Source organism: Channa argus, chromosome 13 (assembly GCF_033026475.1).
Source record: "Channa argus isolate prfri chromosome 13, Channa argus male v1.0, whole genome shotgun sequence".
Lineage (NCBI taxonomy): Eukaryota > Metazoa > Chordata > Actinopteri > Anabantiformes > Channidae > Channa > Channa argus.
In genome coordinates, this window is record NC_090209.1 from 17205509 (window position 1) to 17224609 (window position 19101).

The 19101-nt window shown below is 41.0% G+C and overlaps 1 protein-coding gene across 12 annotated transcripts in view; it reads left to right on the forward strand.

Annotated features, from left to right (window-relative positions):
• prdm16 (PR domain containing 16) overlaps positions 1-19052 on the forward strand; it is a 169535-nt gene extending 150483 nt beyond the window's left edge. For 4 of the 12 annotated variants that reach the window (XM_067528519.1, XM_067528525.1, XM_067528522.1 and 1 more), the window contains 13 exons: positions 82-184; positions 3881-4082; positions 4175-4340; positions 4602-4755; positions 5089-6763; positions 6917-7004; positions 8983-9155; positions 9287-9364; positions 9991-10160; positions 11472-11643; positions 14034-14291; positions 14680-14860; positions 15565-19052. In XM_067528519.1, the coding sequence (XP_067384620.1) occupies positions 82-184; positions 3881-4082; positions 4175-4340; positions 4602-4755; positions 5089-6763; positions 6917-7004; positions 8983-9155; positions 9287-9364; positions 9991-10160; positions 11472-11643; positions 14034-14291; positions 14680-14860; positions 15565-15699 (3555 nt within the window). In that variant the 3' untranslated portion in view covers positions 15700-19052. The remainder of the gene's footprint in view (positions 1-81; positions 185-3880; positions 4083-4174; positions 4341-4601; positions 4756-5088; positions 6764-6916; positions 7005-8982; positions 9156-9286; positions 9365-9990; positions 10161-11471; positions 11644-14033; positions 14292-14679; positions 14861-15564) is intronic. The other 8 variants (XM_067528521.1, XM_067528527.1, XM_067528526.1 and 5 more) reach the window with 6 other exon arrangements.
• The last annotated feature ends 49 nt before the right edge of the window (positions 19053-19101 follow it).

The following is a 19101-nucleotide window of genomic DNA, read 5'->3' on the forward strand; positions in this document are numbered from 1 at the left end:
ATTGCCTGTGATAATACATTGGTGTATTATCCCTCTCCACTTAAAGTTAAAGTCTCCCATTCTTTTTCTCTCTCTCCTCAGATTTATTATAAAGCTGTTCGGGACATTGAAGCAGGGGAGGAGCTTTTAGTGTATATGAAGGACGGTATTTTCCCTGAGGGATCCATGGCACCGAACATACAAGGTAAGATTAATGCGCATCATTAGCGCACATTTTAAACAAACTCCAACCTGCATCCTGTGCTGCATTCGCGGCCAACACACCCCATAACCCCGCTAATGTGACGCTCAAAAGCCTCCATTTCTGCCTCCAAGATTTTCTTTTCTCAAGAAATGTGAATTATTCGAATCATAAATTTCCAGTGCAGAATTAAATCCCGCATTAAAGCATGTGGTTGAAGGCCGTTTTGGAGCTGTCATTGAAAAGAGGCCTGCCAGCTCTGAGGGCTACTCGTCTGTTCTGCATTGCGCGCTTACGATGCTGCAGTGCAATGGGCCTCTTTGCCTGAAACACTGTCAATTGGCTCTTTCCATATTCCATCCTAAGCATGTAGAAATATTCTGTTAACGGAAAGCCAAGAAATTATTCGGAAGCCATGTCTTTAAAAACACATTATGGCAGCACACATGACCTTTGAGATGAGGATTTGTGATTCAAGTGATCACATCGGCCAAAAAATAATAATAATATCTCATTATTCTTAAATCGAAGCTGCAATACGTCTCCGGCAATTCAGCCTAAGCGTTTCTGTGAGATTTTATAGGCCGTAAAAATAATATTTTGATACAGAGCTTTAAGTGAATTGATGCCGGGATAACAGCTCCTTGTAAACCAGGCTTACATCACCTTTTAAATGTAATACCGAATTAACAGGTAATTAGTAATAAATCTGATGATTAAACTTGAAGGCAGAATGCAATTTTTATGAATAAAATCATCTTTTAGCCCCCGTTTCTAATTAGGCACACATGTGCACCAAAATAATTTAAATCGGATTAAAAAAAAACAAATAAACAAAAAAAACCCAAAAATCTTCTAAATACAGTTCTGTGAATGTATGTTTGTCCAACCTACACGATTGTGTGTGTGTCGGGCTCCGCTGCAGCTCGCCTTCACTGTTGTCTGCGAATTGGCTCACATTTCAAAGTGCAATACGTTTGTGGGTGCTCTCTCCCCTCTGAGTGGGTAACCCGACTCACTGTATTCACTACTTCTCAACCGTGCTTCTATATGTCAGACTGCATATGTCCAATATTTTTATCTCACAATCTAACTTGGACAGCTGTACACTGTCGATCTGAGGTTTCTTTCAAAGTTCACTTAAGCGGAAAAGGGCCGTGGTTCCGCTGATTTTTTTTTTTAAACATCTTGGACTTATTGTGGTGAAGTGCTGTTGTCAGGTAACATTGTTATTTGTGTGTTTTCAGTCTTTCTGGAACCACTAAATGAAAAAATGTATTACTCTTACTTGTCATTGATATTAAACTGGAAGAGAGAGAACAAAATGTTCGTGAGATGTGCAGTTCACCAGTTTCCCCTGTATGATGCACATTTTATGCGCAGATTTCCTCCATGGCAGAGGAACAGGAGGAAACAGGAGCTCAAAGCAGGCTTGATTATTGAAAAGAAGCAGATTGGTGTGTTGTAGGAGTGTGTCAAAGATGGAGCAGACTTGTAAATGATTTGTTTAATTCCTCTGTGTATGCATGCATGAGAAATATAAAGAGCGGGAGCCAGAGAGAGAGAAATAGAGACACTCCACCTGCCAGAATGCATGTCAGACCCAAAGTATTTGGCATCGTGTGGTGATGTGAGAGAGGAATGAAGGCAGGCAGAATGAATCAAAATAAGATTACAATTCTGCTAATGTTTGAATTTGTTTATTTGCCAGGGGGAGAGATAGAAAAACAGAGAGGAGACATTCAACCTACTGTAGGGATGAAAGTGTCTGCTTTGTGTGGTTATCTCTGCGTATTTGTGCGAACGAGAGAAGAAGGCAGCAGGGCTGAGTGGGAGCTTGGCAGTGCAGTCCTGCTTTCTGTGTCTGGCTTATCGGAGAAGGAATTTGAAGTAGAGGACTTGAGGAGTCCCCCGAGACCTCACCCATGCTCCCAGATTAGCTGCTAAACTGCACATAATTGTGCTTCCCTTCGTCTCACAGAGGGCTATTAGTCTCCCCTTTATAACCCCACCCCACTCCCACTGTCCAGACTAACTGGGAAAAGAAACAGGCACGCTAATGCACACATGCAAACATCTTATATGAGTCCCCTCAGATGTGCACCACAATCACGAGCACATCTGTCTGTCCACTCAAACATTTCTCATGTTCACTCGTCTTCTTCCTGCAAGAGGAGTTTGCAGGTACTTTTGTGATGCAAAGAAACTTTCCCATGTTTTAAGGTCAGCATACAATAGTTTATTGATGTCATGAGCTAAATCTTTTTTTTTTCTTGAGATTTCCCACTATTAAAGGCGACAAACGTTCCTGAATGATGAGATGTTTGAGCTTCATAGCAAGTCATAAGCAACTCTCTCACAGTCAAACACTCGCTCACTCTCTGAAATATGTGCAAACTGGTGTCAAAGTGAACTAGTTAGTTTAGCATTTGAGCTCAGTGTAATGGCCCATTGACCAGAAGGTCATTTATCCTTCTCCCCAAGGTTAGACACATTGATGTTGCTACTCTAATGCCCTTTTAATGTGTCCAAGAAGTTCCAGCTGGATAAACGGCCACATGCAGTAGAAAACAGGCAAGCCATGCACTGTAAGTCATTTTGGATAAACTCATTTAGTATGGCTTGAAATGATGGATGGGTGTGCATGGCATGTTGGGACACCTGGGGGGGTCGACTCAGGCTGTGGCTGCTCGGGTCATGGCAAAGAGGGTATGGCAGGTTGGCGCTGAAATCACCATGGGGGTTGGCGCCACTGTGGCCCTGCTTACCTCTGTTCCTCGTGGCTCATTCTTTTTGGAAAACGTTCACATAAACACATGAAGACGTACACACACATATAAGCACATTTATGCCCATGCACAAAAACACTCCACTGGGCTTTCCCCTGAGCTGTTGAACTTGGCTCCTGACTCAGGAACTTGCTATTCAAAAAGCTGGCTTAGGTTTTATGCGTTTGACCTTGGTGGTGAGAAGTATTGTAAAGGTTATCAAGACGGAAGGGCAAGACCCGCCCCTATTGTTTCCCCTGTGTGCTATTACACCTCAAATCTCAAGCAAACACTTGCTTTAACAAGCAATTAACTGTGTTAATGAAGGCTACATTTCACTGATAATTGATTTCCAGTTTATGCAAACGTCAATTGCAGGATTGTTGCATTTGCAATTTGAATGGGAATCCATTTAACTGTAACTAACACAGAGAGAGCTTTTTGTTCTTGTTTAGTACTAGAAATTTTTTTATATGCAATAGGACACTTGGTTGTGCATCTGCCGGGAGATACAACCAAACACACGACATGTAAACCATAAAAGTATTTTTTTGGCTGCCTATGATTTTAAATTTTTGCTTACTTTTTACAGTACTCAATTATTTTTGTCCTTGGTTTATGTCAAATTGGAGAATGCTAATCCAAGTTTTGAGATTTGCTATTTATCTTTATGTGGATTTTTATGTACAATGACATTTGCTTATAGGAACCTTAACTGCAATACATTCTAAAATAAGGAAACCATAGTTTTTACAGTGGGAACAGTTATACTCCTAACATGATAGTACAACACTGGAACATTAGATGTAGCATTATTCATTTTAAACTGTGTACAATTTTCTGCAAAGCCAGTACTTACAGTATTGTTGAGTTGAATTGTGTTAGGTCTAAACAAAACTATGTGTGTTTCTGTGTGTGTGTGTGTGTGCAGACGAGCAGATGTACCGCTGTGAAGACTGTGATGAGCTGTTCTCCTCAGCACTTGAGCTACGGCGGCACCAGAAGTATTCATGCTCCAGTACCGGATCCATCTTTGACACGCTACGAGAGGATTTCAAACAGGAACGTGAGGACAGCGATGAGCCCGTCCATGAGTGTAAAGACTGTGAGAAGATCTTCCCAAATGAGTACAGGTACACGGATGCACATATTCTCCCACACTTCACGAAGATATGTAATTTAAATAGTTTTTTTTTCATGGAACTCTTCCTCTCTCCTCTTTAAGTCTGGGACAACACATGATAGTCCACACAGAGGAGAGGGAGTACAAATGCGACCAGTGCCCCAAAGCTTTCAACTGGAAGTCCAACCTCATCCGCCACCAGATGTCACATGACAGTGGCAAACGCTTTGAGTGTGAAAACTGTGATAAGGTACAGCATACCCGGCACGTAAGTTGTGCACAGGACACGCAGGCTTTTTCTGCATCAGAAATTCTTCTGGCTTTGTACTTTAGGCCTTAATAATAATAGTATTGGACACAAATTTAATCATTCTGATAAAACAGCAAATGTCATATAGATATTAAAGCAATGGAAACAGTGCTAAGAATAACAGGATCTAATATAAAAAGTGAAAATATTTTTGTTGCAATATTAATTATGCATTTTTACTGATTAAACATTCTATTATGTGCTTTTTTTAAATTTCAGGTGTTCACAGATCCCAGCAATCTTCAGCGTCACATCCGTTCCCAGCACGTAGGGGCACGTGCTCACACGTGTCCTGAATGTGGCAAGACTTTTGCCACCTCGTCTGGCCTCAAACAGCATAAGCACATCCACAGCAGTGTTAAACCTTTTAGCTGTAAGTAAGAGCTTTGGAAGTTAAAGAACACTTATCCTAATGGTGCATTTTGTTGTATATTTGTTTCTTACTTCTACACCATCTTACAGTCCTTATGTTCTACACCCCTACCAACATTTTAATGCATCTTGCATCTTGTGAACAGAGCATAAGCATACACACAGTAGAAAAATATACAGTAAATTAGGACTCATTGGGAAGTTTTGAGTTGCAGATTTTATCTATAGCAAACTGATCTTTTGTAGATTTCATCAACAGTTTCCATTCAGATAAATGTGTTGCTGTTGATTTGGTATACACAGTTAGAGACAGTGTTAAAATGGGGTTAACCAGGCCCTGATGGGCTTCATCTTTTTGCTCCCCCAGGTGAGGTGTGCCACAAATCTTACACCCAGTTCTCCAACCTCTGCCGTCACAAGCGTATGCATGCTGACTGTCGCACCCAGATCAAGTGTAAGGACTGTGGGCAGTTGTTCAGCACTACCTCCTCTCTCAACAAGCATCGCCGCTTCTGTGAAGGTAAAAACCATTATGGCTCTCCCGCAGGGATGTTCAATACTGGCATCCCAATGAGCTCCAGTCCCATCATGGGCAAGGCCAAGTCCCATCATCCACATCTTCCAGGACTAAACCAGTCAGGTTTAGGATTCACTGACTTCTTTCCCTCCCGACCTCATCCTCATGCTGGCCTGCCCTTCTCACCAGGACCCCATGGCTTCCCATCCCTCCCACATGGATTCCCAGGTATCTTCCCCCCATCACTGTACCCGCGAACACCTTTATTGTCGGCCAGTCCATTGATAAAGAGCCCACTAGGCAGCAGCAGCCAGGAAGTGAAGCTTCCTCGCAGTCCCCTAGATGCCCCTCCACTGTCACTGGTTAGCTCCACAAATGGAGGAAACAGTTTGAGTCAATTGGAAGACAAAGAGAGAGAGAGCAAACTGGATTTGACTTCTAGCAGAGAAGCCAAGCCAAAATCAAAGATGACAGACATGTCAGATGGTAGTGACCTTGAAGATGTTAATACCACAAGTGGGACAGATTTGGATACCACCACTGGTACTGCCTCGGGTGATGGTTCTGACCTGGAGAGTGATGGCGAAAGTGAACGTGAGCAAAGTGGCAAAAGAAGGAAGCCATCTGGAGTTGTATCAAATCAAGAAGGCCACCAGTTAGAAGACACAAACAGTGCATTGATATCAGCCGTGTCTAGTTCAGGGAACCTTGCTATTGATCGCCCTTTTTTCTCTTCTGCATCATCCCAGCACTCCTTTTTCCCTCCGCCAGATGAGCAAGCCCTCCCTCCCACCACCACAAATGCCAATGCAGCTACCACAGATTCCATCAAAGCCATCGCTTCTATTGCTGAGAAATATTTCGGTCCAGGTTTGATTGGTCTTCATCAGGAGAAAAAGATGGGTCCATTGCCCTACCATTCCATGTTTCCTTTCCAGTTCCTGCCCAACTTCCACAACTCCCTCTATCCCTTTAGTGCTGATAGAAGCACCCTCAATCCTAGCATGTTCTTTAAGGCAGAGCCCAAGTCACCCCGCGAGCAGCTGCACAAAATCATTTCCGGAGCCCCAGGAGCTCCTGGTCCCACAGCAGAGTCACCATTTGATCTCACCACAAAGCCTAAGGAGACCAAGTTAGCTCCTACCACCCCACCGAACCCTTCAAACACCAACAGTAGTACCGGGAGCAGTAGTGGACCTTTAGCAATATCTAGTGGTGAAGAACAGCCACTGGACCTCAGCATTGGCAGCCGGAGCCGAGGTGGTCATAATGGTGTGGCAGCTGAGCCACAAACTCGAAAGAACCACATCTATGGAGTTGGAAAGGGGGCCTCCATCAAGGATGAAACCCCAGCTGTGTTTCCACACCCCCATTCCCAATCATTGCACCAATCCACAATTACCCAACACCAGCAGCCCCAGGCACAGCCGCACCAGCCGCCACCCCTCCACTATGCCAAGCCCTCAGCATTCTTCATGGACCCCATATACAGGTATTTCAGCCCGGATTAGACCAGAAACTAATCTCAAGTGAGCAACATCAAAATGTTTATGTGCACATAATGAAGAAGGCACAGTAGAGGTTAGTCAGGCTGTAAATGATTTATGACCTTGGTACGTAACCCTCTGCCTTGTCGTTGGTCCAGCAGGGTGGAGAAGAGGAAGCTACTCGACCCCGTAGGAGCTCTGAAAGAAAAGTTCCTCAGGCCCTCACCTCCACTCTTCCATCCACAGGTATGCTTAAGGCACACACGCATACACATCTACGATGCTAATGGTCTAGTCTAAAGAAGAAACAGTAAACACTTTTTGAAATTAAAACTACAGCAAGGGAATATCAAACAGAGGAATTGGCCTCCACATATTGAGAACAGGCAGAATATTCCCAGATGTTATCAACTATTATTTTTAAACCGTGTATTATGTGAAAATATCTCACTCCTACCTCCCACGCTGCTGCGACTTGAATTGATAGGGCGCTATGCACCATCATTCCACAGTGTTGATGTTATTTTCTCAAGGGTTCTGTATGATTTCTTCCTTTGTTTACTGAATGGCGCCTGTGTACCTCGTCACTTCTACCTTTTTCAGAAGACAGTCTGTTATTGCAGCCCCTTTGATAATCAGTCACATTGTTAGACTGTCCCCAGGCCCTCCCTACCTTCACAAATCTTGATTACAAGAAATGATAGGATTAATAAAAGAGAGAATAATAACTGTTTGACTTGTAACAAACTGCCTCTCTTGGCCATGCTAATCTTAGTTGTGGCATTGTTTCATGTACTGGGAGCCCACAGTCCAGCTAATAACTCAACCACCTCCAAGTTTTTTTTTCTCTGTGGCTGGCTGGCTAGATAATAGCACCGTGTCCATCAAGGACATCCTGTGTTTGTCTCTAGGAGAATGGGGGGCTCTTGTTGGGAAACGGTTTAATCTGACCTTTAAATCTGTGTCCTCTAACAACTCTGACTTTTCAGTGCACACATTTAGTGCATATGCCTAGCAGATAAATGTACACATAAACATTTAATTTCACGTTTGACATTACATATATATTTGTGAAAAATGCATTTGTAAAACAGTAGTTTGAAAATTTATAAATGTACTATTTTGCAAACAGACAATATTGTTTCTCAATTGCCTCCAACCTGCGCTCATAGTCTTGTAAAATATTGCTTAATTCATCCGTGGATAATAAAAACAGGATATACTCCCTGCTAGTAATTTAATTTTAAGACAATTGTAGTGTTCATATTTCTGTAATTGATCAATATCCCCAGGATGAAAAGTTTTCACTGGTTCCCATGCAAAAACCTTTCATATCAGTGTCCCAGCTGTGATCCTCCCAGTGATCCAAACACAATGCCACCTCTAATTCAGTCTCATGACGGAATTACCCCACTCTCCCTCCACCCGTTCTCAGACTGCGAATAAACACGTAGAGACGGAGTGTCTGTCCCTGTGTCTCTCCCATTCCGTATTCACTAAAAAAAAGGAAGGATGTAAGCTGTTTTTGGCAAATAAACTCCTACATAACTGACCGTCTTTGTTCACAAGCTTCTAGGGGAGGGGAAGAGGCTATCAGCTTGGGGTATCTCAAACTATTTTGTACAGCTCCAATCAGGGCTTTTGAATGCCTCATTTAGCCACTTTGCAGGCCTGCAACAGTAGCTTCAGCAGAAGGAGGCAAGAGAACAAAAGCCCTGGCTAAAGCTAGAGTTGAGAGAGTATGGTGGGGGGCACTTGGAGAACCATACTTGACTTTTGGTAATGTGTTATAGGTCATGGAGGTGACTCACTTTAAGCACAAACAACAAGGCTAACCTCTGATATACTGCTTCCTCAAAGCTTCCGTTCTCTGTCTCTTTCCCTTGTTCCCTGTTTTTTTTTTTTAATATAGTTTCTTTGTTTTCGCTGAACACTTACACTTACATACACACACAGACACACACACACAAACACACACACACATAAATAAACTAGCATGAGCCAGTTCTCTTAAGGAGTATTTAAAATAAAAACAAACTACCGTACTGTATTTATCACTACATAGTTTCTAATAAAACTTGCAATAGATTACAGGTAATAATCTGGTTGCATGGTAGTGCTCAACTTATTACTTTAATACAATGGAAACGTTTGATTCTGAAAATATGTTTCTATAAAATCTGAAAAATATTTGCTCTTACATGCTCCTTTCTTCTGTTTTCAGATGTCAGCCATGGAGAATATGACAGAGAAGCTGGAGAGCTTTGGCGCTCTAAAACTGGATCCACCTCCCAACTCACTGCAACATTCAGCTCATCCACTGTTCAACTTCCGCTCGCCACCACCTTCACTCTCAGACGCCATTCTCCGCAAGGGCAAGGAGCGCTATGCCTGCAGGTCAGTGTCCGGTGATAATGCCTGTAATTTCTAGCGGTGTCCAGATGTTTACAGTGATGATGGAGTAATTATTTTCTTTAAGAAACTCATCAAAGCTTATGTTCTTCTTTTCTGTCCACTCTCCCCTCCAGGTACTGTGGGAAAATATTCCCTCGTTCAGCAAACCTCACCAGACACTTGCGGACACACACAGGGGAACAGCCTTACAGGTATTTTATTCTAGTTCAGTCTCATGTTTCCAAAATATTCAGGACTTTTTCCACTGTTTTATTTTAAATAAGAAGGAAATGTTTGTACAAACTGCTGCTTTATATAGGCATGACATGTTTCTTTATCAATGCCAATTTATAACTCAGTATATATATTCTATTCTATTTTACTATGGAAAGAAAAGAGGAATAGGAAAGGATTGGACCCTGAGTTGAGATATCAAGTCACGGAATCTCTAGTGAACACTGGATAAAGACCAAAACAAAATCAATGATTCAAACTGTCTTCAAAATTACCATTGGCTCAATCTGCAGCATTCTACCTCATATCCAGCAGCTCATTTGCCTTTATTGTCTTCATTCTAGCTACTAAAAGATTTTCTAAGTTTTTGTTAAAAAAAAAAAAAAAAAAAGCCCAACATTCACATTGTTACGCTTTAAAAGTCAAAGTATTTTTTTAAGAAACTAGATGAGCTGTAAAGAACTTCCTGCTCACCTCAGCAGGTGAATAATAAACCTGCCACGAACCCAACTTTCATTTGTGGTTGAAGGACCGTCCCTGCTCACTGTACCACTCTGCTTCTCTTTTTAACTCACATTCGCATCCTTTTGTTCCCCTTTGGCAGGTGTAAATACTGTGACCGCTCATTCAGCATTTCATCTAATCTTCAACGCCACGTTCGCAACATCCATAACAAGGAGAAACCCTTCAAGTGTCACTTGTGCAACCGCTGCTTTGGTCAGCAAACCAACCTCGACCGCCATCTCAAGAAGCATGAGCATGAGAACATTCCTGGTCAGTTCGCAAAAGCTATTACTCAGGTTTCTCTAAGAAAAGTGAGGCTGTCAGAATTGCAATTGTGAAACGGTATTTTTGTGTTTTATTCTTGGGCTGAAAAATGAATGGCTCACATTACCCATTTTGAAGTTTTTTAATCTTTACCTAGATAAATGTTTAGTTGGGTGCTATGAATGATTCAAAATAGGAAAACCACTTAATGAAAGCATTCACACTTGGTTTTCCGACTGCATTGCCAAAACCCAGCTTTTTATGCCCTGCATGGAGGTGTGCCACTAAATAAGTATGCAACCCAAATTTTTTGAGCTGAGAAACTGCATGTTTGCACTTTTACATCCAAATCGGGCCATTCTTTACGATGTAACATTTTTAAATTTACTTGACACCCAAATAAAATAAGGAAATACACCTGTATTCCCCTTAATATTAAGTTTGTTTGAATTCAACAAAATTTTAAAAAATGTACTAATAAGCTGTAACAATACAAACTATGAAAAACACTGGCTGGCTCCTGCTGAAACAATATAGTTGGAGTATAATCTTTAACTACTATACACACACACTATACTTTTATAAATTACACCATTCTTTGTGTTAAAGAACAGTGAGTTGCTTCCAAGAGCAATGTTATAAAATCTGTAAGAAAGAGAACAGAGTTTAAACAACATGAAGGGAAAATAATTTTCCAAACCTATAAATAATACGAGTTTTAAAGTAAGGTTTAAGTTTGACTACACACTGGCCAACAGTGGAAGGCTACGATCAAACTGGGCATCTTCTGTATGTGGGTGTGCCTGAATGTTCAGCTTGATACTGCCACTAAAGTGTTTCATGGTGGAAGAAACAGGTATCATGTGGAGATGTTTTTTGTTTGAATGTTAAACATACATTTAGGTGATTTCTTTTAGGTCTAAAATAGCAGATTAGCATAAAAATGGATGTCCTTAGTTTGCTGCAGTAGAGTAGGGAATTGGGGAATTGCACTTTATATTTTTTTGAATAAGAAGAGATGGTAAAATTAAAATGAAGCGTTTAATTTACATGAACATTTCCTGTTTGTTGTTTAAACTAAACAAATGTAAAATATTAGCCTTTCTGTGTATTACAATGGATCTTATTTGGGAAAAAAAACCTATAATACATAAAATCCAGATATTCTGAATTTTTTTAAAATTCATCTATTATCTGTAATCTAATGATCATCAGACTAATCATCATTCTTTCTTTGGTTGTGCGTACGTATGTGTGGCTGGTGTGCATGTACTTGTGTGTTTATGCGTGTGGGTGTCTGCACGCTTTCCCCAACAGTGAGCCAACAGTCCGGGATGCTTTCCAACCTGGGAACCATCATCTCTTCGCCAAACTCCGAGCCAGACAATCATGCACTTTTAGACGAAAAGGAGGACTCATACTTCTCAGAAATCCGCAATTTCATTTCCAACAGTGAGATGAACCAGGCCTCCAGCTCCACGGATAAGAGGTAACACACACAACACAGACCACATTTGTATTAGGATTTTTGCAAAGACTTTCACTGATTATAATAGATACATAAGTATCAATTGTCATGGCAAGCTTTAATTATTATCCCGTCCCACCCTCATTAATCAATTCTAAACAAATGGCAAATAAACAATAGCGGTTGGAGGTGCTCACTTTAAGGAACTTGCTTCTCATCTTTATCAGGACAACTAATCTGTAAGTATCAAAATGAAGGAGGACACAGTGTTTGTCCAAGTGAAAGCAACAGTGTTCCTTCCTTCTCCGCTGTACACAACAGCTGACACTTTAGCACATGGTGTACAGCGCTCTCTAGTGGCTTGAATAAGCTTTGGCAACAGTCGCCAACATCAGAGCTGTGTCCCAGCTTTAGAATACTAAGAGTGGCTGCAGTTGAAATAACATATGCTTAATCCAAACGTTTGTTAATACATGAACTAACTAAGCCATTGCAAACTAAATATATAAAAACAAATAGCCTCTCAAATATTGGAATACTAACCTTGGTTTCAGTCAAATACAGAAAAAGATTTATATCGTTCTTGATATGAAATCTCTAGCATTAGTCTCAATTTCTGTCTGTTTCTTCCTCCATCATTCCCCCTCCAGTTGTCAACATGCATTACGGTCAGCGGAAGCTATAGCACTTCAGCCCCTCTGCCATCTGGGATCAATACTGAGTCTCATCCACAACAAACTGGCATGACATTTTAATATCTGCAATTCAGACTAAGTGTTGTGCTTTCTGCCTTCCCACCACACAGCCCACTGTTTATTCTCTCTGTGAGCGACTGAACGCAAACACACTTTCATGGAAGAATATCTGTAATCGCTCTTCACTGCCCTTAGTGTCTCTCCCTTTAACACTCCTATTCAGCATCATAGCCAGACAAAATTCACGAGAAAACTGCGATTAGTTTGTAAGCTGGAGATGTTGCAGAAGTTGAGGCAGCACTTCTGCTTTGGGGGTGGGAAGTTTTAAACAAAAAAGAGAGAGGAGAAGAAAAGGTTAGTATACACAGACATTTTCAGCACTGCAGTATTAAATGACTGAGGTATCTGTCTCCTCTTGACCACAATCCAGGTCCTAATTAAGGCTGGAACAAGCACCCAGACCATGGCTTGATCACTATGGTTTGGATAAAACTGAAGCTGGGCCTGGGCTTTATTGGCTGACAGTTTGGACACTGAGGGGGATTTGGGTTGAGGCATTTATCTAAGAGATCCACTGATGATGGACCTCTTCCCCAATCCACCCACTGTATCCATACCCCCAGCCTGCTAACACAAACACCAAACTGACGTGTTTAGACTTAACGACGAAACCCAGGGCCCCCTATGTCAGAGTTACGCTTCTTTTTCTGTACGCAGGCATGGACTTTTTCCCCGCCAACCAGCTCTGCAATTTGATTATGGTGATATTTAATCTAGATTGAAAAAGGAGAACCTTTGTTCCCCCCATATTTCCCCTACCCGTATACACCCACCCACTGTGTATGTGACCCAGTCCTGTCCCTGTGCACCCCTTCCCAGAGGTAATCCTGTCTGAGTTGATAAATGTCCACTGTGTGGCAAAAAGTGGAAGGGGTAAATTTGCTGTCCCAGAGGAAATGATATCATGAGCCATGACATCGTGGTCTGGGGGTGATGGAAGGAGGGAGCTGAGGCTGGCTGGAAAATGTACAGATGGCAGGTCATAATAGTTGTGTGCTGATAGCCTGTTTGCAGATCAGCCATTGTCTTCATTCATTGACACAAAGTATGTTCCACTATCACAGAGTGTAGATGACCCAGTCTAAAGCAGGCCCCATCTCCTGCTCTGCTTCTGAGAAGCTGACCAATTAATCATGTGTGGGCCGTTTGAAAAGTGCTCTGGGCACACTGTCAACACCCATGTTGTTTGTGTGTCCATTGGAGTTGGACTGTGCACAGTGTCAACAGATTATTTATGTTTCTCTGCTCATGATGAGTCATGCATTTAGATGTTCAGGAAATGGTAATAGCCACCCAGACTGGACACAAGCCCCAGAGAACAAACTAATAAAAGTCCTTCTCTTAAAAAAATATCTAAAGTTAATGCAGTGGAACCCGAGGTATCCTCCCATTTTCGTGTTTTTTGTATCTTTCCCCCTTTCTCTAAAAGCTCAGCTACACCTCCCTACAGATTCATGGCTTCCTGCCCTTCCTGACTGGCTAATCAGACTTCTTAGACCCAAATTCAAGACAACTTTTTTTTTTCAAATTGAACAATTTTAGTTTTTTCCTATTTGTGCAAAAGGAACATGCTATACCGCGTCTTTCAGGAACAGTTGCAGTTCATTCAGGAATACCAACACTTCCTTCCTGCTTTGACCTTTGATCTCTCTGCAGATCAGATCAGGCAGAGGAGGAGCGCCCACCCAGCCACAGTTTGTCCAGCTCCAAACTAGGGCTTCGGGGGCTAGAAGAAGAGGAAGAGGAAGTGGAGGGCGATGATGAGGAAGAGGAGGAAGGCAGCCTGACAGAAAAGTCTCACGATGAGGCGCCTGAGTCCGCATCTCCCATCACAACAGGAGTGTATGAAGAGGACGAGGAGGAGGAAGAGACGGAGACTGTGCCATTAGCTATGAGCTACGAACACACTCGCAGGTATTCACCTTGTTAAGTACAGAAACCAAATAAGTCAGGACACTATACTGAACAACCACAGCCATGTTATAGCTCTTAACAAACATTTTAACATAAACCACTTCTTATACCTACTGTACTCTCTTTCCAACTAATGCCAATACTAAACAACAGTGCACACTTGGAAGGAAAAACGTAAACATGCCATGGCATCCCATAAAATACGTGTGTTTCACTAATGTTAGTCTCGCTTCTGCCCCTATTCTTCTCACCCTTCTTTCATTTTCTTTCCCAACTATGGCATTAACTCCCCATCTATCCCATTCCCACATCCACGTTTCCATCCATTAAAACATGCATCCATACATACTACCTTACTTCTGCCATCCACCCGTTCCCCGGTGTGCAGGTGTATAGAGGAGGAGGGCTCTCTCTTGGACCTGGAAGGTCTGTCCAGCTTTCCCAAGAGCCTGGATGGTTTACGTAAAGCAGCCAGTGAAGAGCAACCCTTTGATGTTAAAGACATATTTAACACTTCACTAGAGTCGGAGGCATTGAAAGAGACATTGTACAGGCAGGCTAAAACCCAGGTATGTGTCTAGCTTTTGGATGTCCACTAAAAGAGAAAAGGTTAGCAAAGACATGCTGTTCAGATCTCAGACTCTGGATGCAAAGATGAGAGATATGATGGATAGTTTTACACATTCAGAAGATTGATGTAAAAAAAGAGAAAAAAAAAAAGGTTGTAATCTATGTAACGGTGGGTGGAACTATAGATAAAAAGGCACCTGTTTCCTGCCACTTCCTGTCTTTACCTCCCACTTAACCTTCTAACATGTTACCTGTAAACTGCTCTTAGCTCCTCTGTGATTTTCAGTCTTTCAACAACCATTACAATGTAAAAGTGTCATGAAATTAAAAGACTATTACAGTTTATTACAACTTTAGCTCTGGGAGCAAGTGCAGTCAGCACAAATGTAAATGGAGAAAGAAAGACAAGTGGTTTGACAATGTTATTATTAAGACGACAAAAGCTCCCAAAATTCAATGACGTGTTTTCAAACACTATTAAATGTGTGGGAGTTTTTAAAATTCAGTGTGTGGACAGACCCTCTCCCCTCTCTACTATCTTTTTATACCAATGCAATGGAAATTCTGGCTAAAAGCTACACAAATTGTCCTAACAATTTCTTGACACTTCTTGAAATAGGTAGCAATTTAACTAATAACCATATTTAAAAATACACAAACAAGTTGTTCTCTCATGTTTAAACTCACATCTCTTCTCTTGCAGGCTTATGCAATGATGCTGTCTCTCTCGGAGAACAACCCTTTGCACGTGCCCTCCCAGAACTCTCTGGACGCTTGGCTGAGCATGGGAGGTGGACCGTCTGAGACAAGCAGCTTTCACCCGCTCAACCACATCTAGATGAGAGACAGAGAGAAAGTGGGAGAAAGAACAGGAGGAAAATTAGTATCGCAAATGGATAGAAAACAAGAGACTGGGTGGACGTGAGAGGTGAGAAGATGTGGAGGCCCGGAAAAGAATTCAGTGTCACATACATTTAAAATGGAAAGAATGTGTTTGTGTGTGTGTGTGTGTGTGTTTGTGTGTGTGTGTGTGTGTGTGTGTGTGTGTGTGTGTGTGTGTGTGTGTGTGTGTGTGTGTGTGTGTGAGTGAGTGAGTGAGTGAGTGAGTGAGAGAGAGAGAGAGAGAGCGTGTGAGAGGTAGAGACTGTCCCTAGGTAAGGGGTCTCGCAAGACTCTATTAAAGAGAAAGCACTGCTAAGCTCCTGTTGATGTGAAGGACATGATAAATGCTTCTCAACAGCATTGAAACTCTGCATTACTCTGATCCTCCCCAAGTCCACAAGGCTCACTCCAGCACCACAGAGACCCTGCGTAAGACTCTCTTAAAGACACTTAATGACTAGTATGTCTCTAAAGTCTGTGTACACCACCTACTACAAGCACTGCAGCATCAGCACTGCATTAGCACTGCATGTCCACAAGGTGGTGCTGTTTCACCAGGAACATAGTGGGCACGTGCACTATTGTCTCCAGGTTTTCCCCTCATCGAAGCCCGTCAATCACGGGCGACTCACTTACTGATCTTGTTTCAGTTATAACTGCAGAATCAACAACAGCACCACACTAAATGTTACTTGAGGAAATGACAGCTCCATTAGACTGTTGATTTGTGAATGATTACATGATGTTCAATGTTCAAATGTGCACAGCGACTGGTGATTTTAATGAGCTATGTGGGACACTAGCCATTGTAATTGGTTTCCCAATTTGATCATGCCGATAATGAGTTTAAATCATCAATCAAAAAATGAGAAAAAAAAGTCTATCTCTGCTTGTTTATTTTATTGTCATTTGTTAATTTTATTTACTTTCTTCTCTCTTAGATACGACAGTATTGTTTCTTTGTAGGCACCACAGTGCTAAATTGTTAATGTAATTATTTTAGAGAAGGACCAAAATTGTATGATACTGTCATGTACAAAATAACCTAGATGTTCATAGCAAGAGTGGTATGTGCCAAATAACCCATAGAAAAAGGTTTTGTTCTCTGACAATCATTTCATTTCCAAGGGGCTTGCATTTACTGTCATAGATATTTTTTTTCCTAGTACGCTCTTATGTATTTGATTTCAGAAGTGTGTGTGTATGTATTTATTACTGGTTATTTGTCATGACTGGAGGCGTGAAAATGAAGAAAAGTCATTGTATCGCTCTTCTCGTGTTGCTGAAGGAATGAATGCCTATCAGAAGACGAGGGAGATTCTAAATCTCTGGTTTTGATGCGTTGGTGTGCCAAAATGGAAAGAACCCATGAAATTAACGTTTTGTTTCTTTTTTTTTAATTTATAGTGAAAGATAGGAGTAGTTAGTTTGAGATCCTATTTGGCATTGTAGTGTCCTGCAGTGGTTTTTGTTTTTTTGTTTCAGCTCAACAATTTTACCCAGTATGCTGAATGTGTCTTGCTACAATTGGTTAAAGTATTGGAGGGGGGCTTTCACTATGAATGTCAGAAACGGGCATTACATGTCACACTTTTGAATTTGACTTCTTTCTATAGTAACAAGCTCCTTTTTATCTCTGTTTTTGATTTTATAGACTCAGTTTATCCAACAAATGCTTTTTAAAATTAGATTTTCTATATTACATTGTCCAAAAGTCTTAAACATATAGTCTGCATGAACATCTGGTCTTTGCTGCATTGGAGTGACAAAGTCGCTGGTCATGCAAGAAGGAAGGCAAGGACCAGTGTAACCAAAAAAAAAAAAAAAAAAAAAATTAATTAAACCACAGATAGTATTAAAATGGACATTGTATTTCTGCTGGTCAGTCCTTCCAACACGTGTAAATGTCTAGTTGATTCTGGATGGGGAAAAAACTTGACCACGAGTTAAACTTGACAGCATATTCCCTGTTCCCATTCTGAGAAATCATACTGAAAACTCATTCCATGTGGTCTACAAGGTAGCTGTGCCACGGAGGGCACGAGTCATTTACTGTAGATAACTGTAGATAGCTGCAGGAGGCAGGGGGGTGAGCATTGTTGATCATTGTTGCCTTGGTCCTCCCTGCATACTGGGACATTCAGAACTCGGGCTGATGCTGTATTTTCAAACTAGCACTTAAACCATATGGGTCCAAGCCATAAAATAAAAAAGGCTTAATTCTGTAGAACTTAGGTCACAGACACATTTTCAGATTAGTTTCACTCTAGGCAGATGAGCAGCTTGTGCTCAAAACAGAAATCTGTTCAGAGTAAAATCTGAAGCACTGTAATTTTTCTTCGCGACAGCAGGTGGTAGTGTGACACTACGACTGCTGCATCATCTCATTTTTCTAAAGACGAGTCTTTTTTTATAATTCTACTGAATGAGACTTCATTCATGGTAAAAACATTTTCCAACTCATGGTTATAAAATGTAAAGACTTGGGTCCTAACCTAAGTTCTTAGGTTGACTATATGTAGTATTTCATGTCATGGACTACTGTAATAAGTACGCGCTGTGTAAAAGCAAATGAATTGAAGGCATTGAAGTTTCCCATCTGGCAGATGGTCGCTGAAATGTTTCAGCACGACAGAATATGGTTCCTGTTTTCCCCCCACTGTTACAGGAGAAAGTAAAAATATACATATTGTTTCTTTTTAACTGTAAAGTATTTTAAAGAATGAAACATTTGGTGCATTTGTCTGAAGAAAAAAATCATCGAAAAATATGGGTTTAAATGGATGGTGCTTGTTTTGTTTGAATCTGAGTTGTATATCGCCTCTGTTATGTTTATTGAAAACAACAAAAAAAAAACGATACTGTGCATGACGTGTTTAGCGGTCATAATGATGTCCATTTGTGAAATGTGTATCAAATCAAAAAATGAGAAAAGAAAAGAAAAAATTAATTCGTAGATGCACTTATTGTACATGTGGTTAGGTTAGTAGGTTTGACTTCAAGTTCTTGACTGCCTTACAGATGTTCGGGCAGGTGGCTCTGAAAGACTTAGAAAAGGCTCGTGGGAGAAGACATAAGACATAATGAAAAACAAAGGATTGTAGAATATTATTGAACAATTCTGAAATTGCAGTTCTTTTGATGCTTGTGATTATTAAAGATGTACTTTAGAAAAATTTCATTGAAAAGAAATGACTGATGTTAATTCTGTAGAATAGCAATGTATACCAAATGTAATCTTTCCAATGCTATGAAGAATTTATACATGAAATTGATATGCAATAAAACCTGTGTGCTTTTTAAAATATGTGCACTGTGAATTTGTGAGCAGCAAGAGGATGAACATTAAACAAACACT